Below are 27,009 nucleotides of genomic sequence, written 5' to 3'. Positions count from 1 at the left end.
TTCTGTATAGAACAAAATGGAATATTGCATAATAGTAATTAATTGATTAACTAGTGGACTTACTCGTGTTAATTATGAAATATTTGTGCGGCTTACAACTGTTTCAGTGCTTCACGCACCATCCTCAGAGCCTACTAGATCACGGCGTCATCTCGAACTTCTCTGCCTGTTATGTGGGTGTGTTTGATTGTTGACACTAACATATGAAAACAAAAGCACACATAAGATCGCATCTTTATTCAGAAAGCAGAAATACAACATAACATACAGAACAGAAAACACACTACAAAGACATTTCAACACACAAAAAACACAAACAAATAAATACGACCACACAGGTGTATACAAACTCACATGTAATAGTTGCGATAAGTTCTACATAGGACAGACAGGCAGATCATTCCAAATACGCCACAAAGAACACATTAAAGCAATAACCAAAGGACACAATACATCTACATATGCCGATCACATAACCAACGCTAACCATACACACAATAACATAAATGCGGACATGGAAATCCTATGCATACAACCCAAGAACCAAAAACTCAACACACTAGAACAATACGAAATATACAAACACACTAAAACACACCCTGATCAAATTCTCAACACACAGATCAATTTCAGTACACACACACTATTTGACTCCACTCTTCAACAACTTTCAACAATCAAACACACCCACATAACAGGCAGAGAAATTCGAGATGACGCCGTGATCTAGTAGGCTCTGAGGATGGTGCGTGAAGCACTGAAACAGCTGTAAGTCGCACAGATCTTACATATTTAACACGAGTAAGTCCACTAGTTAATCAATTAATTATATTCAAGTGTTAAAAGTAGTGTATGCAAGATTCAAAATGGGCATAATAGTACCTATATTATGATACAAGTTTATAATTTTATACTTTATTGCATGAGTCAATGTCTGGGAAACGAACGAAGCTAGTTCCTTAATTTTAACGAATGGGTAATAACTATATAACATTATAAACGTGTTTCATATGCCATTTTTTTATTGTACGACAGCATTATAAAAAATTACAATTAATGAAGAAATTGAAGAAAGGGGTAACAATGTTACATTAAATATTATTGTACAGCAAATGCTTCATAATATTAACTTTATGGCACAGTTATGCCGTCATAATAGAAGTCATGACGTTTTATTTGGCATGGTAATATCACAGTCTAGTATATACAGTCGCGAAGCTCAATACGTAGTAAATATGCAAACATTAGATAGTTGCTCACCACTAGGATCGCTAATATCGCCTCATTACAGGCAATGCAAAATAGTACCATCACAGTCTATTGTTTCTAGCACCCTCAAAACTCAAGCTTTGTGACTGTATATAGTATACTGTGGTAATATGAAGATTGATCCCTATTCTGTAGCCCTGACCCACTTATAGTTTAAAAAAAAGAAATAGTCTTACCTCATTTTCCACATAGTCTCCTCTTAGCGATGCTCCAACATTTCCACAGCTCCCTGAAATAATAATAATAATAATAATAATAATAATAATAATAATAATAATAATAATAATAATAATAATAATAATAATATATTTATTTATTTATTTATTTATTTATTTATTTATTTATTTATTTATTTATTTATATTTATGTGCTGGACAACAGCCATTGGACAAATAATAATAATATAATAATAATTTATTCATTTATTTACTAATATTTATTGTGCTGTACAACAGCCTGGGACCAATAACAGTTCAACACACGATAAAAGTTAGCACAAGATTTACAGTGTACAAGGAATAACAAAACAGTGCATACAAATAACTATTAAAATTACAGACAAATACAAGTAAACAATAATGACAACATGAATAGATAACAAAAATAGTGCATACAAATAATTATTAAAATTAGAGACAAATACAAATAAACAATAATGACAAAATAAATAGATAACTACAAAAATACATGATACAGAAAAGCTAAAAACAACACAAACGAATGAATAATAATAATAATAATAATAATAATAATAATAATAATAATAATAATAATAAGTTCGAAGGATACTGAAGATGACGCCACACTGGTGTCGAAACGGGATCCATCTGCTATAGGTACAGTACATAACCTGTTTCCATTATAACACTTTTAATGGTTCAACCAATATAGTTTCAAATAATAATAACATTAATTTCAGCAATTGAAGTGGTATGTGGAGAACGAGGTGATAATTTCGGAAATCTTATTGATATAGACACAGAAAGGAATTATTTTCAAGTCGCAGACGATGCAACTAACAACTATGAAAACATCTCAGAGAAAAGTAAGTACTTCTTTTATCATTAAGATCAAACTAATATTGCAATAGATTAAATTTTTATAACTTTCTTTTTTAAAGAGTATGCTGCAGTTTGGCTTGTAACTGATATTTTAGTCTAAATAAGGTACCTAATATAAATAGCAAATATATTTAAGATTCTTAGGATGAAAGTCACTAGCACTATCGTTCTTATTGTTTGTAACGGCATCTGGTACTGTTGAACCAAGTCATTTTCTCCTTAGTCTCCCTGTAAAGAGCTTCAAAGTTTAGTCTTCTGTTTATTTCCATCAAGCTTTCTACAATTTAGGTGTTCTTTATTTAAGATCACACTATGGTGATCACATAAGGGGCAGCTTCTGTCCATTGTCAACTTTTGGTCACTAAGACCTTCTACTTCTGCAGGTCTTCATATGGTTTACCCTTCATGTGCTCCATTGTTCTCTTTTGTTCTTCATTTGCCAACTGGTTTTCAATGATTTTGAGTTTCGAAAATAGTTCTAATTTTGAGTCTGCTTTCATTTTAACAGTTAAAGCCTTTTTGCTAATCTATCTGTGTTTTCGTTTGTAAGAATGTTGTTTTTACTTCAATCTGTGAAAAAGAGAAATCTGACATAATGCAATTATTAATTTTGAAATTATTACAGCTGAGTAACAGATTATAATATAAGTGAAGGCATGAAAATCATTAATCATTAATACAAAAACTGCTCCATTGTCGTTTATGTTTCTGTAACATTCGCTTATCATTCTTACCACCATTCATTGTCATCATTTCGTAGTAGTATTCGTTTGTGATTTTTAACATCACTCATATTCACACCCTAAAATTTGCCTTGAATCATGGTAATATCCATAAAGAAAACTCTTCATAACTTCAAAAATATGTATAAATAGGATGGATAAACATGAGTATAATACTCGTAATAAAGAAAAACTAGACATACCATATTGCAGACTATCTAAAGTTAAAAGTAGTCCTTATCTTGGGCTGTAGGATATTCAAATGTTACCACAAGAAGCACAGGAAGTGTCACTAGACAGATTCAAAGTAAAAGTGAAAACATGGCTTTTTAGAAACCCGTTCTACCCTGTGCAAAAGTATTTTGAATTAGAAAATCAAGCTCTAAAGATTTTTTAGGTTTCTTTCTCTCAGTTTTATTATTATTTTTGTAATATATGAGGAATTTCTCATAAATTGTCACTAAGTTAATTCTTGTCAGAATTAATTAACTCTTTTTGTGTAATATACATTTATTTATGAATAGTTGATCCAATTTTGTTGATTATAAGATTAAATTACCTTAGGGATAACAGCATAATCTTTTTTGCTCCAATAGCGCCAGTTAATGGTCATGGGCTTTGATCAACCAAATGAAATGGGTGATTTGCGTGTCTTGTATATAAACAGACAGTATCAAATATTATTTGGGATCAGAGTGTTATAATTTTCATTTAGATGACATAAGCCTACTTTTGATTATTTTGACTCTCGATTGTAAACTCTAAGGAGTATTTGGGATCAGTTTGTATTATCTGTAGTGATGTATGTAATATAATATTTTTAGTACGACAATTTTACACTTGTATTTTGACAATGTCAATAACTTTTGCTATAACAACAACTAATAAATACTATACTATAATACTACTGCTGCTGCTGCTGCTGCTGCTGCTGCTGTAATAAAATAACTTAAGTACCAAAGTAGGTATCTCTTGCAGAGGTTGTGACAAAACTCACCTTGTTACTGGATACTGATTTTTTTACACAAGGCATGCTCAAAATTAATTTTGGTAAAATATGGAATGCAGCATAGTTAAAGAAATCGAAAAGATATTTTGTTATAACATACAAATGAAATTATTTCTTGCGAATTGAAAGTATCATGTTATATTATGTAAGCCTATTTGTTTTACATCCCAAAGTCGCATGACTTGCCGAGTGATCTATCAACCGAAAATATTTTATTTATTTATCAGAGCTTCCTCAAATTAGAGGCTGGCATTAGACAAAGCATACAAAACAATACAAGAACAAAATAGAAGATGAGAGCTAAAACAGTAAGAAAAAAGGCAAACAAATACACAAACAAACAATGGCAGTTTACAGAAGAAAAAAAATTCAAGTAAAGAATCAATGAAAGCTAAGAAGGAAAAAGAAAAATGATAATGGTGCGTCAATTTTTTTCTATACACTGAATTAGAGTCCATATACGTGGTTCCGTAAAAGATTGACTGACTCTTTAATTATGAGGAGGGCCAGTTCGTTCAGAAAAGATTTGTGCAGTCCTAGGGTCTTACAGAATTGAGAACAGAAATTGGGTATCGTTCCTCTTGCTCCAAACATCAGTCCTGTAATACTAATATCGTGATACCGTTAAATTGGCAAAACTTCATTTCTCACACTAGTTTATTAAATCTTGTCGGACTGTAAAGAAAACAACTATCGCAATGTCCATATTTTATATGTTGTACAATATTACAGTATGGTGAAATTTTAATTTTCCTACCATTTCTTTTTCTATTGTTCTATTAAAATTATAGCATATAGCCTATTAACCTGTTGTTTCCTATAGGATACTTTGTCAATTTAAGGGTTGAGTAAACATGTCAATCCAATCAATCAATCAATCAATATCTGTGTGCATGCGAGTGTTTGTAAACAGCATTGATCTCATTTATTTTCAGAATCAGTATAAACATAATTATATAATATTATTATATTTTCGTTATGAAAAAATTAGTGCTACTTATAAAGTTCAATGTAATTGTCAATAATTTGTCACAACTTTAGTATTTTTGGTACCAGCTCTATCTTCCTGAATCCTGAGAGTATAGTATAGAGAGTATACTATACTTCATACATGATTATGATATAAGATGTATGTGCAGAGACCCGAAGTATAGTATAATATACTTGCGTTTGTGCTCTAATTGTAGCCTACAGAATTTTTTCAGCATTTTTCCTCACGTCAGTAACTTTTTTTTTTAAGTATAGAATTGTTTTGAACTTCAAAAATAAAGCAACAAATGTCTCAGGACTCAGGAGGATATGTAAAATATATTACTCATATGTGTCATCATTGTAATTCTTATTTTTCACGTTTATTTTGATTAAATGATTTGCTCAATGAAATCCGTTTGTTTACTGTACCGGTACTTACTGGTACTGAAAATATTGATATAAGCACATATTTCTTTTTTAAAATACCACAGTGGAAAATACGTTTTAAATATTAGCCTACATGCCGTCTCAAGAATTAAAAGGAAGAGAAATCTCATGAGAATCAGAATTTTGCAATTATCATTTCAGCATCCATGCTGTCACAAATTGTTGGCAGCAGTAGGACTGAGACTACAATTCAAGTTATGTTGGACAAGACAAATAGTAAAGAAAGAAGATTTCCAGTAAAATTACCTACTCAGTTCTTTATTTTAATAAAGAGATGTCTTTTGTGCACCATGCGAGATTTGGTGAGTATAAGAAAAAGAGAAAGACTGCTTGTTATATACAGTATTTAAATAAGTTATGTTTGTTCTCTGTACTCACCAGCAATAATTTGGAATTATGCAAATAGTAGGCTACATAAAAAAATCTTAATAATATAGAAATTGAGATACGTTGCTATAATATTAAGAGAACAATAAAAACACTGTAAATAAGGACAAGGGTAAATGATGATAACTAAAGTTTTTTCATTAGTCGTGTACTCATTTATTTATTTTTATTTATGTATTACCGAAAATAAATCATTGTTCTTAATCTTATACCTTGTACATAACCGATTTTCTACTAAAATGCTTACACTGATTCATTCATAATATTAAGTAAGAAATAAATTATAATTCTTAGTGTATTTCGGTACTGAAGATCATGAACTATCAATGTCTTATTTTAAAATAATGTGTGAGTTTTTTATATATTGCAATACAGGGGCCAGTGTCGGCTCCTGCATATTTCTTAAGAGGAGGAAAGAAGTCAACAGCGCAAAATGACACATTCTTGAGAGAAACAAGCTACAAATTAGCCTACATGCATACATGTAAGACCAGGTAGTGTTAGGGTTGGCCTTCCCTTTTGTATAGCAATAATCTGTTTTTGTAAACTGAGTTTCCTAAATTGTTCAAAATATAATATGTTTTCACTTCCATTCATTGTTGAATAACTGCACAAATTAACAATTACAAGGAAATTCACAACCTCGCAGCATTTTTCATGCACACTACAGCATCACACGTGTTGGAAGAGACCAGCTACTAACACGTAATTGGAACCGTTTTACGGAAATGGGAATGGGAAATAATATGTTAGGAAAGGGAGAACACTACGCCCACCCACGTGGTCTGTGTTGCCATATGTACATTTTAAAAGTTCAGTATCACATGCTTTTGAAGAATATCAGTTCTTGTAAAGTTATTACCATTATTGTTCAAAGCTGCCGGTGGCCGATTAATTTTTTATGTTAAAAATAATGTAGTTTGCATTACCTTCAATTTCAAATATATTTGTACATAACTGACAACTTGGCTGTTGTCCTGTCTAGTAGACAATGAATGGAAGTGAATTTCAGAGGCCAAAAAGATATGCGATACTAACTTAGAACTACTTCCTCTTTGTTTTATATAAATCCAACTTCAACTTTCAGATATCCTCGTAAGTTTCAAATCACGAATAGTAGCTTATATAAAGTGCAATGAATAATATATTTTGATTTATAATTTTAAAAAAAGTTTATATGGTGTCTTTCATAGCTTTGCGTTAAAACTGTTTTTATTGTGTCTCCTCCTAGATGACTAGTCTGGTTGAATGCAGCATCGTTAGATGGCAGCGGTAGCGAGCTTGCTGCACGACCAGTCGGTTTTTATTTCCCGCCCATGCGCTGATTCAGAGGAGGATCTCCTCCCTTGCCGTTCATTTACTTGCTTTAAAACTCTGCTTCTTTCTCTGGCCGCTAGTGTGCTGTTGTCTATGTGTGTTAACTGCAGTAAAATAGGAATGGATTGGCTTTCCTCTACACAAACAATCTCGCATCCTTCTCACAGTTTTCCAGCAGCACATGAGTGCTCGTGGTTTAAAACCCGATCAACCAAGATTTTCTTATAGCTGTGAACTTAAAAATTATCGAATCTTCCTCGAATTTCAAGGCATATATTTCATTTTGGTATTTACTTTCAAAAGAAGAAAAATGTGAGGAGGACGTTCCTCCCTTCCCTCCCCCGAGGAACCGCCACTGACAGGGGCTTACGCAAGGGGAGGTTAAAGGGTTTGAAACCCTCCTTCTTTAACTTAAAAAAATGACATATATTTAGATTTGCGTAGGGTATTTTTTTTTTCTTTGGTAAAACATGGAATGATTCTTGATGAAAAAATCTCATATTAATTTTCTATTGCCAGTGACTTACATTTCTTTTGGTTTCAGTTTTTACAGCTTCCTTTGTTAAAGTCAAACTATTCTCTATCTTCATAATTCACATTGGATTGATTTTAGGAATCAGTATTTCTTTACAAATGAAAGAAATTAATTTTGTTATAATATCAGAACTTGAAGGGAAAATTTATTTGAGATTTTAACTTAACTGTTATATATTTTGTTCTTTTCTTGTAATAACTAGTTATTCAAGACAACATTAAGAGAATATTTGTAGTTGGTAAATTTATAAATGACAATTTTACTTCTTCACACGAAAATTATTTTCACTTTCAGCATATGGCTCAGCTTCGAACCATAGCTCATATCGTTGTGGGCCTTCTTCTGGGTGCTCTCTACTACGGCTTGGGCAATGAAGCCTCCAAAATGTCCAGCAATGCTGCTTGCCTATTCTTCTTCATAATGTTCCTGTTCTTCTCCAATTCTATGCCAACAGTACATACATGTAAATAAGACTCCTTATATTAACTGATATGAGGCTAAATCTTTGTATTGAATATGATAATGGATAGCATACTATGTTTCAAAATAATGGTAACACTTTCATATGATTATTATTAAGCATTAATGAGAAATTAACATGGTAGTCCTACATGTCATTTGATAGTCACAGCTTCAAGTTCTAAGTCTCGAAGAAAAACATATTTCATATTTCCGTTGCCATGGAAAACATTTATGACAAATGACAATTCCACAATATAAATTGTTTTGCATTCTGCAGCTTGCCAAAAAACAAATTCAGTAACAATGGTACGGTCCAAAGGATGTTTCGTGGACATTTCCAAATTGACCATCTACCAAAATGTTGGAATGAACGTGCTACCACCACTGATCTGGCCTATCATCTTTGGTCTCTCAGGCTACCAGACTTTCCACCATGTGATTTCTTTCTTTGGGGGTATTTGAAGGATGCAGTTTATGTACCACCTCTACCCCAAGACCTTGAAGAAGTAAAACATTGAATCACCGCTGTGATTACATTCATAAACAGAGATACATATGTTGGAGAGACTAGCAAGAATTTGATTATCATATTGATGCATACATTGGAACAAGGGTTCTCACATTGAGTATTTATATCGTGCCTATAAAGACTTTAAAAGTTTCTCAAGAAAATTATATTTACCAAATTATTGTATCATTAATACTTAGGCCTACTGATTAATAATCTTATAAGAGTATTATCATAATTCTGAAACATGGTGCAGTGGTGGTAGTAGCAGCAGTAGCAGCAGTGATAGTGGTATTAGTATATAATTAACATTAAAAATATATAATGGGCTTCTCAGGAAGAGATGATCCCTATTCATTCTAGATTCTGGCCTCTTGCATAGTAGTCTGGACAGTTGTATGCAATGATTCTGTAAAGGTGGGCTTTAAAGCAGTCATGACAATAGACAAATAAATAGAAAACCTTCAACTCAGTATAGAATTTTGACATACTATTGAAGCGCCATCAAGATTGGTGGTGGCAAAAATCGGAACTACACCCCAGGTTACAGAGCCCTATCGGTATTACAGGTAACCATTATACCAACATTACAACCTGATCGGTATTATAGATATCCATTAAGTTATACCAAAAATGTTACTAGTATTTTTCGTATTACGTCCCAAAAGAGCGCGTAATAGTTTATCAGTTTAAAATAAAATGTTTAACTATAATATTCATATCACATTTTGGTTTAACATAATTATATGCATATGAATATAGTGGTTTGAACACTAAACTGAAAATTATTGAGAACACAAACATATGCATATGAATATAATGGTTTGAATATTAAACTAAAAACTGTTGAGAACATATAGAGAACACATTCCCTTTCCTTAATATAGTCATATAATGCTTTTAATTAAATTCATTTATGAATTCTGATTTGTTTTTTTACATGTTTCTAGAAATATGTAATTGATATACAGAATGTGAAAAATATGTAATTGAGATACAGGATGTGAATGGGATAGGACATTTCTCTCTAAAGAACCTTAAGTACTATGTTTAAAGAATAATGTTGGAGATAAAAGCAGCATAAAGCAATTGATTTTGACATAATGTAGACTTCACTATTATTATTGGTGAGTTATATAATTGTAATTCTCTCTTTATTTTTTTAGTGCTAAACACTAGCTTCAAAATAGTCATAAGATGCTTGTGCTATCACATAGTATACCATAACACAAATCCAAAACATTCATGACCAGTTTCTAGTCAGATTAATGCAACTGCACTGCTCCTTTGAAAATATGGAATGCGGTTCTTATCTTCCGGGAATATCTTCTAGTACTCATTATCAGATTTTCATTTCAACTGTAAAAGATATGAGACAATGAGAGATATGATTTTGAAACATTTTTTAATTGTATGTTTTTCTCGCCCATCAGACATTCAGTAACGGCTTACAATTTTAACCTCTACTCTTTCCTGTTTTAAAAATGATCTTTTCATATGACTAATTTCATTACCTAACTATTGCCATTTTAATTTAAGATATTTGACAGATATCATTAAAGTACTCGAAATATTCTGAATGTGACTGTATTTATGTTTGATTCCAGTTCCAGTGGAAGCTTCAGTATTTCACCGTGAATATTTAAATAACTGGTATTCTTTGCCAGCATATTATTTCTCCAAAATTGTAGCAGAAATTCCTTTACAGGTATGTGTATTATAATTTTATTTTATATGGAATAAAGGAACAATAGATTACTGTTTCTGACTAAATTAAACTTCTTCAGAAGATTCAGCAGTTAACATAGTTAAATTTCTATATTTATGTTTAACGCTTTTTGGTATTCCCCTATCTTTTCGATCCAACTGCTGTCGAAAATGAACCAAAGAAATGACGACATAATCCTAGGAGCAGATTGTGCTTCCTTGGAATTGCTAAAAAATAACTAGACCTGATCATTTTTATTTAAAAAATGTATCGTAAAAGACATAATTCTCGTTTGATTCTATAGCTAGATTCCTTCATTTTGCTATTACATCTCTCATTAAATAAACTCTGTATTTAATGAAATCATTGTTCAGTAACTATATATATATAAATTTTATGTCATTTGCTGCTCAAGTATTAGTAAAATAATGATTTTCTTATTATGTTCTACAAATCTCAATTACTTTTATATAATAATTCATTGAGGAACATTTCAGGCTAAAAATATGGATGATTAAATTTGGAAAGTAAAAAAAAATACCTTCTATTTGTTGTTGCTGCTGCATCCACTAGGCATACCACTACCAGTACCACCACCATCACGATGACTGCTACCACTTCCACCACCACCACTATTATTATTATTATTATTATTATTATTATTATTATTATTATTATTATTATTATTATTATTATTGTTATGCAAATTATTCTCAAAAATAAAATATCTAGATAAATAAGATAGAAAGAATATTTTTTCTCTCAAACACAGGCTGTTGTACATGATATTGAATTTTTTGTGTTTGACTTTCAGATCCTGTGTCCAACGTTATTCTTGTGCATAGGTTACTTCCTAACATGTCAACCTTTTGAATGGTCAAGATTTACTCAGTTCTGGGTGTTGTGTGTGCTGGTAACTATCCTTGGGCAGACAATGGGACTAGCAATTGGAGCAGCATTTGATGCACAGGTATAATTCATGAAATTGTACTGTATTGTATTATATTTACTTGGGTTGGATAAATAGTAATGGCAACAGTTCGATATTTCTGACATGGCTTTATTCACAGGGGTACACATTTACGTACTTTCTGTATAGTCGCCACCCTTATTTATTACCTTTTGCCAAATGTTTGGCAGGAGTCGTACACCATCAGCACGTCCATCTTTGTTGATGTTCCGTATTGACCGCCCTAAAGCACGGATAAGTTCATCTCTGGTATTGTACCAGGTCCCTCGCAGTGGTTCTTTCACTTTGGTGAAAAGATCGTAATCGCATGGATCATATCGGGTGAGTACGGAGGATGTTCCAGTAGTCCACGTTTTCCGTCTGCCTTGGAGGTACAGCGTGGTGCAGTATTACCCCATCAGTGTCATACGCCACAATGAACATCTCCTTCACAGCACTTTGTGTAGGGCGGACTTTCTTTGGACAAGGAGAACCGGGATGCTTCCATTCATTTGATTGGCGTTTCAAGTTTGGTTCATACGAGCGAGTCCAGGTTTCGTCCATAGCGACGATTTTTCCAAGAAAATCGTCACCTTCCCCTTGGTACCGGTGCAACAAGACCTTCCCGGAATGCTTTAACCCATCATGCAACTGTGCGATATGGCAACGCTGCATCGCCACATGCTTCACGCAGTCCCTGAAAACATTCTTGTGCACTATGACCTCGTGCCATTTCAATTTTGATCCAGGAACGTTGCTCTAGTTTTGTAAGGATGGTCTTAGGGCGCTCGCACTATCCCTATGAAAGTGAACGTTCTACACACTGCAGTAGATTGATGGAGTACTGTCGCCGCTGGCTGCACGAACTCATCTAACAGTCCTTGTTCATGTCCACACAGCTGGTAGCTCTCGAACGCACCATCGGTATGTGACAGCAGTGTTGCCATTACTTTTTATCCAACCTATGTATTTATTCTCTATACAATCTATTGCAGATTATAGATTCGTCATTAGACACACACAAACACACACACACACACATATACACATGCACACGCACACAAATTAAGATTTCTAATATGGATTTAATTTTAACATGCTCAAGTTCTTCAAAGATATAGGAAAACTATCAAAAGATACAATAAATAACAAGATGCATAATACATTTCAGTTTACAAAGACATTAAAATAAATAGAATAACTAACATAGATTAAATAAAACAAGATACATAATGAGATTACATGAGACAAGTTATCATCATTCTGAGGTGATTTATTAGGAGAGCAATTGATCCTTTAAAAGACTTCAACTTAGTTATTCTATATAGCTATTTATTATTAATGTTGTTAGGGGAAAAATTATGTGCAACAGTAATGAAGGTAGATATTCCATTTTATGGGTTTAATGTAAAAAAATCAGTAATTTTGAAAGGTATGGACAGAAGCAAAGTAGTTTTTATTCTGGTTTTGAAACATTAATAATAATAATAATAATAATAATAATAATAATAATAATAATAATAATAATAACAATAAATGTAAAATTTCTGCTTTGTAGCCTAAATGATTCAGGACAAGTGTCTATGTTGTTGCTGTACTGTCTAATGGGAAGAGAGCAGCTTAGAAGGCACATAATGCATTCAAATTACGTACTTGAAAATAAGAGTCAAGTGCATTCATTACATCTGTAGTCTACCTGTATGTGGAAAATCTTAATTTCTGTAGGTATTGCAATACGCTCAGGTATCGGTATCTAGATATTTATTTAGGGCATGCTGATTGCTGATTGTTATCCATGGTAGTCTCGTGATCAAAAGTACCCTGGTTCAATTCTGACCAAGGGCAGTGGACTTTTAAGTAACTTCTATCAGATGGATTTGTCTACTTGTGTTATTGGGTAAAGGGATTCCAAAAATGATTGCGAGAAGAAGTTCCTGATTATTCCAATATTCTATTGGGATCAGCAAAAATGAATCTCGAAGGGGGTGAGAAATAGCTCTTAATTTTTATGTTCTGTAAGTCTACGATACTAATTGTATAGCTAGTATCTAAACGCACAATAAAGGGAAGTGATTTCATTGTCATGCTTATCATATTTTGAATTTTATTAACCTCTGTTTATTTATTTTTGACCACATTTTTTATTTTTATTTTTAGCTTGGGATATTTCTGGTTCCTGCATCCAGCATTCCAATGATTTTGTTTTCTGGTTTTTTCCTGAAAATTCAAGACATTCCACAATACTTACATTGGTTGTCATATGTAAGCTATTTTCGTTATGCTTTCGAAGGTTCAATGCAGTGCATTTACGGATACAACAGAACCGACTTAGAATGTTCGATACCGTATTGTTATTTCAAATCACCATCAAAGATCTTAGAAGAATTTGGAATGGAGGAATCAGATTATGGAATGGATGTACTTGGACTTGCTGGTTGGATAGTTGCATTGCAATTTGCGTTATATGCTGCACTGAAGTGGAGACTTAAAATCTCGTGAAATAAAAAATTCTGGAGATTAAATATAATCGAACAGAAAATATTATGCTCTCTTCAACAGTGAAGTCAATTAATTGGAAATTAATTGATTGCTTAGTTCTTGATTGTCTTATATCCAGAAAGTGATGCAATATATGGCAGAACAATTTTATCGTCATTTGTTTTGAAGTTAAAAGAAATGCGAATTATGGTTTTATCAATTTAATGTTAATATGTGCAATGAAAATATTAAAGTCAATAATTACATGCTCCCTTACCTCTATTCATCACTTTCATCGTCATCACTAGCGTAAGAATCATTGTTGTCATCGCCATCTTCCCATAATAGTGCATCATCCTCAGTTCCGTCATGTGAATTCGTGATACTGCAAAACAGTACCAATCTTATTTCAAATAATGCGTGCACCCCAGTTTTTCTTCGCTAAATTCCAGAAAAAATATGCGCGGAATATTCGCGTATGTAAGATATTCATAACTTGATAGAGGTCCTTGTTCATGTGACCATCTTGGCACTTCTCTAAACATGAAACGAGAAATACAAATCCAGACCTAAAAGAAGGAAAAATATTTCACTTTCCTAAGCTGAATGCACTGGATTTCGAATATTATTACGGATTTATTGTATTTGACTATAAAGTCAACTTTCAACACTAGTTACATGACAATCTGGATGCCATAAATTAAATTATATTGACATGACTGTGATAATTATCTTAACAATTTATGTAATGGATTTTTATTGAGATTTTTAAAGTAAAGTATGATTCACATTATTGAAACTGTATGTGAGAGTGCAGAATATATTTCTGTATTGTTTGGGTAAAAGGAGATAAGTCATAAAAATGAGTTGTGAGATAAATGAAAATTAAATTTCGAACCTTTATTTCAAACATTTTTCTACACAAATAAAACACATCAAATGCTAGTATTCTTTTGATTTTTGCACTCCCACTTTTCTAATTTAACATGTGTACTCATTTTGGACACAAAAATGACTTAACCCCATTTACCCGAACACCACAGATTTAACCGTTCAACTATCTTTTTTTTTTAAACTACCAGTATGTGACCATGACGATAACATATCATACATTATCTTTTATATGAGATTTGAAAAGCAATGCAATCAACAAACAATTCTGAATAGAAATTAGCAGTTAATCTGATAATGTAGAACAAATGTTTAATATCTGAAACTTTATTGTGTATTTTATACTAATTTATATGAAGTGAATAGGCTATATTACTGACACATGAGACCATGTCACTGGTATGACTTAGATATTTAAAGTTAAAATTAGAAAAGTTATTGTAAGACAGATTTAGAAATAAAATACTTACTAATACTGACTGCTAAGTTACCGGTATATCAACATTACAATTATTTTTCTGAAATGGTAAAAAATATTAAGATGATTAAGAGATTTATGTCTGTATAAGCAAGTATCACTTGAAATCAGTACCTGAATTTAGCATACTGGTAACAAATTTAGATACATTTTCTAAGTTTCTAACATAGTGCTTCATAAAACATTCCTATAAATGACTGAAATATTGCCACAATATACATATTCACACAGCGACTGTAGTATGAAATGTTTTAATGTTTTACCATTATTGAGTGCAGATAGATTCGTCATGAGTTTAGAAAAATAAAAAATACAATATGAAAAAGAATTTACAGTAAATAACATCGAAGGAATTCATTGATGAAAGTAATTTTTGAAAACTATAAAAACAAAAAAATTGTTATAAAGGATTGTTTTTAAATGTCTTGAATTGTTAATTTAGAAAGTTCCTTTACAATACAACTGATGAAGCATATGGGCAATAATTAATTCATTTTAAGATATCTTGTTGTTTTAAAAAAGTTTATGTAAATATGTATTCTAATTGTTGTAAAATAATCATGAACATCTTGATTCTTTTTAAATAACTGTATATTATTTTCATAGACAAAGTCACCTTGTAAGCATTGTTATTGTTAAAATATACTTCAAGGGTTCTTTCGGCATGAATTTAAAAACAATTTTTCTGAATGAGTGAGCTGCGATTGTATATTGAAATATTATAAGCTAGAATAGATCAACCTAAACATAATAAACATTAAAAAGTTCTAATGTACCAAGCGAAATTCTTAAGCTCCGAAGAACAAAACAAACCTTGTTAGTTTGGTAGCCTCAAATATCTTCCAAATGTAAAGAACAACTTAAATAATTGCCCAACATAAGGCCTATAAATTGACAGGAATAATTAGGTTTCAAATAATTATATTACAGTATATTAATTACTGCCTGTACAGTTTAAAATTGATTTGCAAGAATTCATATTCTTATTAAAAACAGACATTCATTTCTATTATAATTTAATACCGGTATTCAATTATTGAAATGGACAGGACCATTTAATAGAAAAATAGAAACCATTTTCTTGACCTTATTTTAGGTTCTTTTTTGTTTTTCGCAGAAACAGTTATCAAGGTATAATAGATATAAAATTTACTATTAGCGTAGATGATTAAATAGTCAACTTCAATATTAGAATCGAAATCATTTACAGATAATGAAAACAAAAGTGGCTAAAAATAAAGATTTGTGGAACACTTTATGTGAGGATATCTGGACAATTCTTACAATATATTCCCTATTCTTTGGATAAGATAATACGAGGCGCATCCATAATGTAACTTTCCCACTCGTCCCACAGCTAGCAAACCATATGTTGCGCGAAGCGACTGTATATACGTGATAGAGTAATGTCCTGGCATGGCGCGTGCACTAGCAGAACTTCCCGAGTTCTCTCAGTAGCTTTGTTGCCTTGGTTGAAGATGGACGCTCCTATTCCAGCTCCCGCATGTGAAGTGCGATCAGTGATAAAGTTTTTGAATGCACAGGGCATAGCGCCGATTGAAATTTATCGTCAGCTGTGCCAGGTCTATGGGCAACATACATCTTGGCCATAATGTTTCCACACGAAGTATTCATATTCTTGTATTGTTACGTGTTCTGAAGGTGGCAGTTTATGCCGAAAACGTTTAACACTGTAAAGGTTGTAATATTTTGCTAATTGTAGCATTGTGATTTTTATAAGCAATTTGACGGACATACCTATTCAGTTAATGTTATTGATGACATTAAATGCAAACGAACATAATCCTAAATCAAATGTGATAACCAGACAGCGGATTTTCTGTCCCGATACTGAACGTGAGGTGTATGATAGTTGCAGGGAGGTCATTGAACTCATTGCTACGCTCTCTGTAAGCCAAGGGACGTGACGTCTTGTCACTGTGTAGGGACAGAAAATCCGCTGTCTGGTGATAACTACCAGAAATAAAAGATATTATCTGGACTAATAATAAAATCGAAGCTCGAATATTGTGTACAGTGTTTTAAAATGAAATTTTTAAAGAAAGAAAAGTTGTAAGAGACATAATAAATTATATTTACGTGATTGAAACTGAAGTCGTTATTAGGTCTATGTACGGTACATCAAATTATTTCATTTTTCACTTTTAATACCGTAAACTGGGGTAAAGAGGATCACATGTGGTAAAGTGGACCATATGTGTATTGCCTAGATAAGGCAGCGCCACATGGATCACACATGAAAAGAAAACCTTTCTTCTATAAGTGCCACTAAAAATAGTTTTCTTTGCATGTGTGAATCATGTGGCGCTGACTTATCTAACAATACACATATGATCCACTTTACCACATGTGATCCTCTTTACTCCAGTTTACAGTACATCGTATATATTATTTTCTATTGCACATGTTGTATAACTTATATATTTGAATAAATACGAAAATGTGATAATATGTTAATAGTAGCCTATAATACTGGAAGCCTTGAGAAAGATGGCGCGTCAAATACGTATGTAAATATAAAATTATTATATTTTCTTTTTGAGTGATTAATTACGGTATAACACTGTTGTTTAAAGACTGATATAAATGAAAAGAGTTGATATCAGTTTTAGTAATTATAAATTGTATATGTACTTACTTTTAAATAAAGTTCTTTTTATGTTCGGAATATGTATGATAAGACTTTCTTGTGTTAAATTCTAACATACCTTGTTTACATGTTTCGACCTTTTATGGGTCATCCTCAGAACTGGTCGTTGTTGGTCTTGGCGCCTCTTGTTTTGTTTCCTGTGAGGGCGTCCACACCTGTGGAGTAACGGTTAGCGCGTCTAGCCGCGAAAACAGGTGGCTCGGGTTCGATTCCCGTTCGGGGCAAGTTACCTGGTTGAGGTTTTTTCCGGAATTTTTCCTCAACCCAATAAGAGCAAATCCTGGGTAACTTTCGGTGCTGGACCCCGGACTCATTTCACCAGCATTATCACCTTCATCTCATTCAGACGCTAAATAGCCTAAGCTGTTGATAAAGCGTCGTAAAATAACCTACTAACCTTTCTTGTGAGGATGTGTTCGTGTGGTGTAATGTAGAGTCAAAGAGTGGGTGTGTTCTGAAATTGAGTTGTGTGTTGAGAATTTCGTTGGGGTGTGTTTTATGATTTGAAAATGACCTAGAAATTCCAATCCTGTACCATTCCTAAGTAACAAAGAAAGATTCATTGTAAGACTATAGGGCGTTCGGAGTTTAGAAATCACTATTGGGTATATAGGCGTTTTCTTAGCGGACATCTCCCTCATTGTAATACAGAAAATAAGATATGTACTTATTTTCTAGTGTATATAAAACAACAGAAGTACATCTAAATACTATTACAACTAGGCATTGCTTCAAATATATTGCTTATTTACCGCTGATTGAGGTTCTGACTGATATGTACATCTATTATTAGTCAGTACACTTCATTTTTATTTTATTTATTTACTTACTTATTTATTTATTTACATACTTAATTACTTATTTATTTATTTATTTATTTATTTATTTATTTATTTATTTATTTATTTACAGGAGAGCGTGTTTCAATTTTCCCAAAACTTAATTTGCTTCCCATTAATAGCGATGCATCTGCCACCTAGCGACAATTGGTATAACTTCGGAGATACAACATTATTCCACATAAAAACTGACTTTTTCAACCAATTCACATGAAAATCTCAATTTTTGTTTTTTTGAGGTAACAACAGTATTCCGGAAATGCAACGATGTATCCGTCTGTACAATACAGCAGCATGGAATAACTTTCATAGAGGAAATTATGTCTCCATAAAAAGCTGGTCGAGTTTTACTCATCACTTCATCAGGTGTAATCTTGAACACGTAGGCCTACAGTATCAGTACCAGAAAAAAAAATGAAAGTTTGAGTCTTGATGGCAGTCCTCCTGTATGTAGGCAATAAGTTTTGCAAGCCTGTCATCATGCCATTCTGTAAAGCCGCGTTTATACTGAACAAGCAAATCTCCGTTTACTTGGTCAGGACCGAACATTTTCATTTGGGAGTGTTCGGGTAATTTTAGCGAACTGGAAGATTGGCAGCAACAGTATGAAACTGTTCGAAATGAAAGAATACACGAAATTATTTGTAAAGAAAATGGTCTGAATATTGTGAAGTATAAAAAACCGCTATTCATTTATCGTAGCGAATAAAAGACGACTCAAACACATATGGGGTGGTATAGACTCATCTAGAAAGCCGAAAGAGAAAACGACCCCCCGGAATGGTACAGTCAGTAGAAAATAGAGGACTGGAAGTGTGCGGCTGTTGTGGAATAACTTCCTTGGTGTTGGGAACCGGAAGATGGAACAATTCGTTATTACCCAGAATGACATAAGCTATAAATATAATACTTTTGCTACAGATATTTCCAGAAATGTAATTAATTCAGCCTCCTTGTTGTTTATAGTTAAATAATGAGTAAATTATATGATTTTCCCTATATAAGATTTTCGAAATACAGTCTCCAAATACAGGGACATAATTTTATTTTTACTAACATTTCTAATATTTATCTGGCTATACCTTTGGATTAACGGTTGAGAACCGAAACACCGTTTGCTTACCCCTTTCCACGACTGGAGTTCGATGATACTGCGTAAAATACAAACAAATCACTTTACTAGGTATAGAGGGAAGGAAATCAGTTCATCCATTTACTTAAAATAGGAAATATCGCGATTTTGAGCTTGATAATTTTCATTAGGTTTTTGTTTAATCAAAATACAGTACTGTATTAACAATAAGTGTTTTTACTCACGAACTGAACTGTCCATTCGGACGTATTCATTATGTAGTGTACATTATACTGTCTACAGCACATTAGCGTACAATATAGAGAATGAAGTTAAATTGAAAAATAATCATAATATGGATATTTAAACAATTTTGAAAATGATGGCCGTTCATTTCGATACAAGCTTCAGTTCTTTTTTTTTCTGTGTGTATATTATCGCACCTATAGACTATTGTACCTAATTCCAATTACCAGTTTCGTCCTTCGTGCTAGTAACTCATGTTGAAATAATTCTGTACCTAGGCCACACTCTATAAAAGAGTAGGCCCTACCTTACGTACTGTAAATTCAATCTTCACTTCCGCCCGATCCGAAAAGATAAAATTACTCAGAAATGCTATCTACTGTCCGTCCAAGGTTTTGTCGCAGGATCGTAGAAAAGAGGAAAATCAAGTGACAGTTAATTACTTAACGAGGCCCCTTTATTTTAGTTATTTTAAACAGTTGTATAATATTACGTAGACGTCCAATTCCTAACAGAAATTAATGTTTTCAGAAAATAGCTAAGACAGCCCAGCCACTAGCCTTTACAGAGGGGCGAGCAGAAGCTGGTGGGGAAAACCGGGATGCGACATAGGCAAACGTACTACAGTACCTGTGCGAGAATATGATTCAATATTGAAAGCTCTTTCGTCACTGGAAAACACCAACATATTTCTGGAACATATTATACTCACTAACTCAGTACTGTTTGTGTTTACTATAACCGTAAGGCGACTTTGACTATATACTCTTGGTTCTGTGTGGAGAACGGTTGGAAGTTTAGTAGTAGAGGAGGTGGGAGTGAAGTACATTAAAAAACTGAGGCACAATAAAAATTGAAATAAAAATAAAATGATGTCCCTGCATATTTCACCGCAGCTGACAAACCTACTTATGTTTCTATGTCAAGAACTTTATACCCTAATAAAGTTGCGCGTCTTGAACTAGGGATGGGCAAAAATAACCGGTTTATTACCAGTTATTTTTGCTTGTCGGTTTAACCTGATAACCGGTTATTTTCCTCAATAACCTAATGATCGGGTATTTTTTTAAATACATCCACCGAATCAAATATATTTTAAGCTTATGTGAAATTTAATATCAGTCGAATATCTTCTCTTTTTATTATTTTGTACTCTATTAATCATCCCTGTATACAATTAATTATCTCGTAGGCCATTCCTTGATAGGGTATGCGTTACTGCTTTACTTACTTCATCTCTCCATAGAGGCAAATTGAGATTCGACTTCGATTCAGTGTCAATGATAAGTTATATGCCTGTCTTAATCGCTGACTTTCTCTGATTGGCTTATAGTGTATCTGCGGGTATTAGAGCATTTCACACGGCGATAAACTTTTTTTTATTGAAATAGATTATCGATATTTTATATAAATGTCCCATTAGGTCTCTAGCTTCCCAATAGCGATCGCTTCCACAGGTGGACTTCATGGATGGACATTGTCGCAGATGTTCTCTATCCACAGCGAGAAACTTTGACGTCAGTATTTATTGGTTATATTAAGAGAATAGATTGCCCGTCGACATGTATCATAATCAAAGTTATAATTGTAAAAATTATGTAGTTTGTATTATTTTTTACTTATCTTACATACAGGGTGATTCACGAGGATTTACCGTCACTTACGGAGCTTATTTCCGAAGCCATTCTGAACAAAAATTGTCACATAAACATTTGTCCTAATCTCAATATTTTCATAGTTACACTAATTTGAAGTTTTTAATGAAATACCATTTTTTTAAAGGGTAAAAGAATATTACAAGCAAAGTATTAACTATTCAGAAGTATCATTTCCTTAATTGGCTGGTATTCTGAAGATAAAAATGTGTTGTTAATTGCTTATTACAGATCTTATTTTTCAATTTTTAACTAAAAATTACATTATTCTTACGCACTTATCACAAAAATTGTTATAAATCATACGACTTTAGGAACTTGATTCTTTACAGTTTAATTATGTATCCTAATGTACAGTCTTGAAGAATTTACAAGAGTGACGTGATTTGTAACAATTGTGTGATAAATGCGTAATAAAAATGTAATTTTTTAGTTACAAATCGACAACAATTCTGTACGAAGCAACTATTGAATTCACAACAAACTTTTAGCTTCAGAATATTAGCTAATTAAAGAAATGATACTCCTGAACAGTTCATTCTTTATCTGTAATATTCTTTTACCCTTAAAACTAAAGAATAATGGTATTTTACAAACAACTTCAAATTAGTGTAACTCTGAAAATATTGAGATTAGGACAAATGTTTATATGATATTTTTTGCTCAGAATGTCTTCGGAAATAAGCTCCGTAAGTGACGGCAAATCCTGGTGAATCACCCTCTATAACCCCAATATGGCTGAAGTAATCAACTAATCAACTACAGTACATGCAATTTCATAAGCTCTTATTATTTTTTGTATTTTGTTTAGGGACGTCATGATGATCCTCAGTATCTAATGACGTTTTTATATCTATCTTCTGGTTGATTTACAGTTGAGTGCAAATTGTTCTTTGATTTTTATTGTAAGTATCCTCTCATTTTATTATCTTGATTAGCCTAATTTGCTGACTTTAAAGTGTTAAGAAAATAATAACCGGAAAATAGCCGGTAAACCGGTTATGTTTGGTGGGTTAACTTCCTTCAGGTTAAATTAATTTTAAAATAACCGGTTCACCGATAACCGGTTATTTTCGAATAACCTCCCATCCCTATCTTGAACAGAACACCCCAATACAATTCGCTGCACGTGACTACAGACACACGTGCTAGAACGACCTGTCACTCCCTCAAGAAGTTCCATTCCTAAGAGGTCAGAATCCAACTTTATTTATGCCATGTCGTAATGGATGAAACATTCCCAGAACTTATGGTGTCATTCCGAATGAAAACAAACACGTGAGTGGAGCAGTGGGCGGGAGCGGATGAATGTCATCATGATAGTGAGGCAGCGGCAACTTGAAAAACAAACTCTCTCCTTTTTTGTGCTTTGGCACAAGGGTTGTCCACAGTGGTGGGGAAGGGGGAAGAAATTTGTAGTGTGCAATTTTCGTGGCAAGTCTTACCATAACTGTGATGAGGGATTAACTAAGTTATACTATTAACTAGCATAAAATTGTAAATTTAGTGTCCACACCTGTAGAGTAACGGTTAGCGCGTCTGGCCGCGAAACCAGGTGGCCCGGGTTCGATTCCCGGTCGGGGCAAGTTACCTGGTTGAGGTTTTTTCCCGGGGTTTTCCCTCAACCCAATATGAGCAAATGCTGGGTAACTTTCGGTGCTGGGCCCTGGACTCATTTCACCGGCATTATCACCTTCATCTCATTCGGACGCTAAATAACCTAAACTGTTGATAAAGCGTCGTAAAATAACCTACTAAAATACTAAAATAAAAAAGTAAATTTAGTGAACTAAAGGAAGGCAGCAAGGAATGATACAATATTATCGTCATTAGCAAATGTTATTTACTTTTTAATATTTCTGTTTGTTATTTTTAAGAATATTTGACATACTTTTTTTAGTTGGTTATTTACCGACTACTCGGTTTTTTATCCTCGATGGGATTGATGGTAGAGAGTGGTATTTGGCGAGATGAGGCCGAGGATTCGCCATAGATTACCTGACATTAGCTTTATAGCTGGAGAAAACCTCGGAAAAAATCAACTTTGGTAATCAGCCCAAATCCTCTGATTGAGGTTCTGGCTGATATGTAGCCTACAGTAGTGGCAAAAAAAAACCGGACCGACCCTTGTAGCTGATTTCAGAGCCTTGTTCACTCCAGAGCACGATAGACTGGTAACTAAAACTTTCGTGGTTCGAATCCTGCCAGGGAAGGAAACTTTTTTGTTCCTTATTCAAATTTATTCCCAATACGTTTCGATTGCAGCGATATTTTACTATTTAATTAACTTATTATTCCCAGAACATGAATTTTACCAGCAATTGAAAAGTATTGGGAATAAATTTGAATAAGGAATAAAAAAAAATTCCTTCCAAGGCAGGATTCGAACCACGAAAGTCTTAGTTATCAGTCTATCGTCCTCTGGAGTGACCAAGGCTCTGAAATCAGCTACAAGGGTCGGTCCGGTTTTTTTGCCACTACTGTACATCTATTATCAGGCAGTACATCTCACTTGATGATATGTGTCAAAGGAAGAACAATAGTCTAATTGTTCGTATGCATCTGAAGTCTGACTAGTGTAATATGTAGCTAATCCACGATGTATGCAATGGAGGGGGAAAGGAATCGGCCACCCTACCCCATTATCTTCTGGCCTAGTTGCTTCATAAGTAGTATCTTCTTGGTATCCCTTGTGAAGTTCAGACCTGTCTTTGGACAGTTGACTAAACAACAACAATCAACCCAAGCGGGGATCGAACCCACGCCCGATTGCAACTCTGGATTGTTTCTGCCGAATGAGCTATACCAGTGGCAAGTATTCATTCATTCATAGTTTTCTGTCAAAGGACAGGTATTTCACTGCAAACCCAGGATTCTCCTATTTTCCGCCTTTCTCGTAGTCTTTGCATACGTTTAATATTGTCAGTCATCTGATATCTTCTTCTACTCCGAACTTTTCTTCCGTTTACCATCCCTTCTTTACAGTTTCTCTTTCTAGCCCAGCTTCATTTCTTATTCTGTCTATTTCAACGCTCCATTCCTCTCCATATCCACATTTCAAACGCTTCCATTCGTTTCTCTTCACTTCGTCGTAATCTCAATGTTTCTGACGTATACAATGCAACATTCCACACAAATCACTTCATTAGTCTCCTAGTTATTTTTCCAGAAGTCGCAGAAGATGCTCCTTTTTCTATTAGAAGCTTCCTTTGCCATTGTTACCCTCATTTAGACTTCTTGTCAATAGCTCGTGTTACTACTTATAGTACACCCCAAATATATTAAGCTGTTTACTTGTTCTAATGCCTCATTTCCAATTCGCACGTTAATCTTTTTATTTTTCTTCCGATAACCATGGTTTTTTTCTTGTTTGCATTTATCTTCATCCATACTGCTCACAGTTGTCATTTAGCTCCAGTAACATGTTCCTTATTATCGCCTCCAGCCTTATCATCAGCAAATCTTATGCATTTTATTCTTCTTCCTCCTACTATTTGACTGGGCGGAAGAGAAGGCCTACTGGCCTTAGCTCTGCCAGATTAAATAAATAAATACATAAATAAATAATAATAATAATAATAATAATAATAATAATAATAATAATTATTATTATTATTATTATTATTATTATTATTATTATTATTATTATTATTATTATTATTGCTCCTCCCATGTTCTGAAAACAGTTCTTCACTAAATCCTCCAAGTGTAAAAGTCATTTTAACCTATAACTACGTACTTTCATTGTTTTAATAGGGAGTAGTACAATAACCAAATGCAACCATTGTTTTAATATGTTCTATTTTCAATTATTTCCTTGATTTTATTGTTAATTATTCATAATGCGTATTTGCTGAACATTATTTTATCCAAATATTAAATATTTGGTAAACATTTAGATATTATAAATTATACCTGAAGATGCAAATTTTATTGGCGAAAACGTCCGCATAGCATATGATACAGAATACAATAACAAATTACTATAATTGCTCAAGTATTATAGTAGACTTATCGGAAAATACTAATACAGTGTAATACATTTTAGATACCGTTAATGTCTGCTTTGTCTGTCACAAATTCCATCATCATCTGGCCGCCTGGATTTATTTATTTTATTTATTTATTTATTTATCTGTTTATTTATTTATTTATTTATTTATTTATTTATTTAAATTTAAATATACAGAATAAAGAATATAATTACAAACAAACAAGAGAAATAGAAATAAAAATAATACAAACAATATAAAACGGGAGATACAGTAGTATTAACAAAATTTGAGACCGAATGAGCAGCGCTCGTGTTCGGTCGCAGTTCAGATGAAAGAACAGTTGACCACAGACGTGGTCATTGCACGGAGGAGCCAGGGCTACCGATTACCAGTGTTTACAATTTAAAACAACAGGGAACTGGTCCATGGCCTCCGTTAATATCATTTGACATAAGAAAGAATAGAGCTACACCTTTTTTAGGAGGGAATCGGACAACTCCGAGCGTGATAAACAGTACCCATGGAGGACGACGTAATACCACAGTCTAGTATATACAGTCACGAAGCTTGAGTTGTTGAGGTTGCCAGGAACGATAGTCTGTGCAGGTACTATTTCGCATTGCCTGTAATGAGGCGATAGTAGCGATCCTAGTGGACAGCAACTATCTGTGGATGCATATTTATTACATATTGAGCTTCGTGACTGTCTATACTAGACTGTGGTAGTACATTGAAACCAGGACATTTTAATCCTCGTGGGCATCGAAGGAAGTACACGCATCTTCTTGGCAACGATACAGAAATATTTAAGTGGGTAAACTGAAAGGCTGCAATGAAGGTAGGCGACGAGGAATACTATTTCAGAGAAAGCTGCGAAATGGTATACGTTTAAAAGTTGGATAACCCTAAATCGTGTCTACGTAATAACTTATTTTAATGCGTCATGATATGACGACATTACAGTGACGACAGACATATATGTCACAACAATACATTACTCAGTTGCTGCGTCATAGACTGAAGTCTATTCAACTGGTCTGAATTGAGTTGGAAACCAGTATTTCCTTTCTTGGCGACAAGTAGATCTTGCAACATCGCACACGTGTAGCTGTTCCGGGCTTTGTCGTGTGCGTTTAGCTCACGAACTAATAGTAGTCTACGCATAAGAGGAGGAATTTCTGAAATTTTGTGGGGCTGGACGGGATGATGATGATGATGATTATTATTATTATTATTATTATTATTATTATTATTATTATTATTATTATTATTATTATTACTATTATTATTATGGAGGAAAGAAGTGTTGCTGCAACAACAATACTACCATATTTTCAG

At 33.2% G+C, this 27,009-nt stretch overlaps 1 protein-coding gene and 1 long non-coding RNA gene across 7 annotated transcripts in view; one reads left to right on the top strand and one right to left on the bottom strand.

Moving 5' to 3' along the window:
• LOC138703117 (ATP-binding cassette sub-family G member 1-like) overlaps nt 1-17,882 on the top strand; it is a 96,290-nt gene extending 78,408 nt beyond the window's left edge. For all 6 annotated transcript variants that reach the window (XM_069830712.1, XM_069830707.1, XM_069830711.1 and 3 more), the window contains 6 exons: nt 2,189-2,314; nt 5,622-5,782; nt 8,014-8,182; nt 10,297-10,397; nt 11,212-11,367; nt 13,504-17,882. In XM_069830712.1, the coding sequence (XP_069686813.1) occupies nt 2,189-2,314; nt 5,622-5,782; nt 8,014-8,182; nt 10,297-10,397; nt 11,212-11,367; nt 13,504-13,845 (1,055 nt within the window). In that variant the 3' untranslated portion in view covers nt 13,846-17,882. The remainder of the gene's footprint in view (nt 1-2,188; nt 2,315-5,621; nt 5,783-8,013; nt 8,183-10,296; nt 10,398-11,211; nt 11,368-13,503) is intronic.
• LOC138703118 (uncharacterized) overlaps nt 1-27,009 on the bottom strand; it is a 169,012-nt gene that overhangs the window by 14,028 nt on the left and 127,975 nt on the right. The window contains exon 2 of the long non-coding RNA XR_011332972.1: nt 1,446-1,498. This is a non-coding gene — a long non-coding RNA (uncharacterized lncRNA). The remainder of the gene's footprint in view (nt 1-1,445; nt 1,499-27,009) is intronic.

Source organism: Periplaneta americana, chromosome 7 (genome assembly GCF_040183065.1).
Source record: "Periplaneta americana isolate PAMFEO1 chromosome 7, P.americana_PAMFEO1_priV1, whole genome shotgun sequence".
In the NCBI taxonomy this organism is placed as follows: domain Eukaryota; kingdom Metazoa; phylum Arthropoda; class Insecta; order Blattodea; family Blattidae; genus Periplaneta; species Periplaneta americana.
The sequence above is the reverse complement of the archived record's forward strand: the minus strand, read 5'-3'. Positions and strand labels throughout refer to the sequence as shown.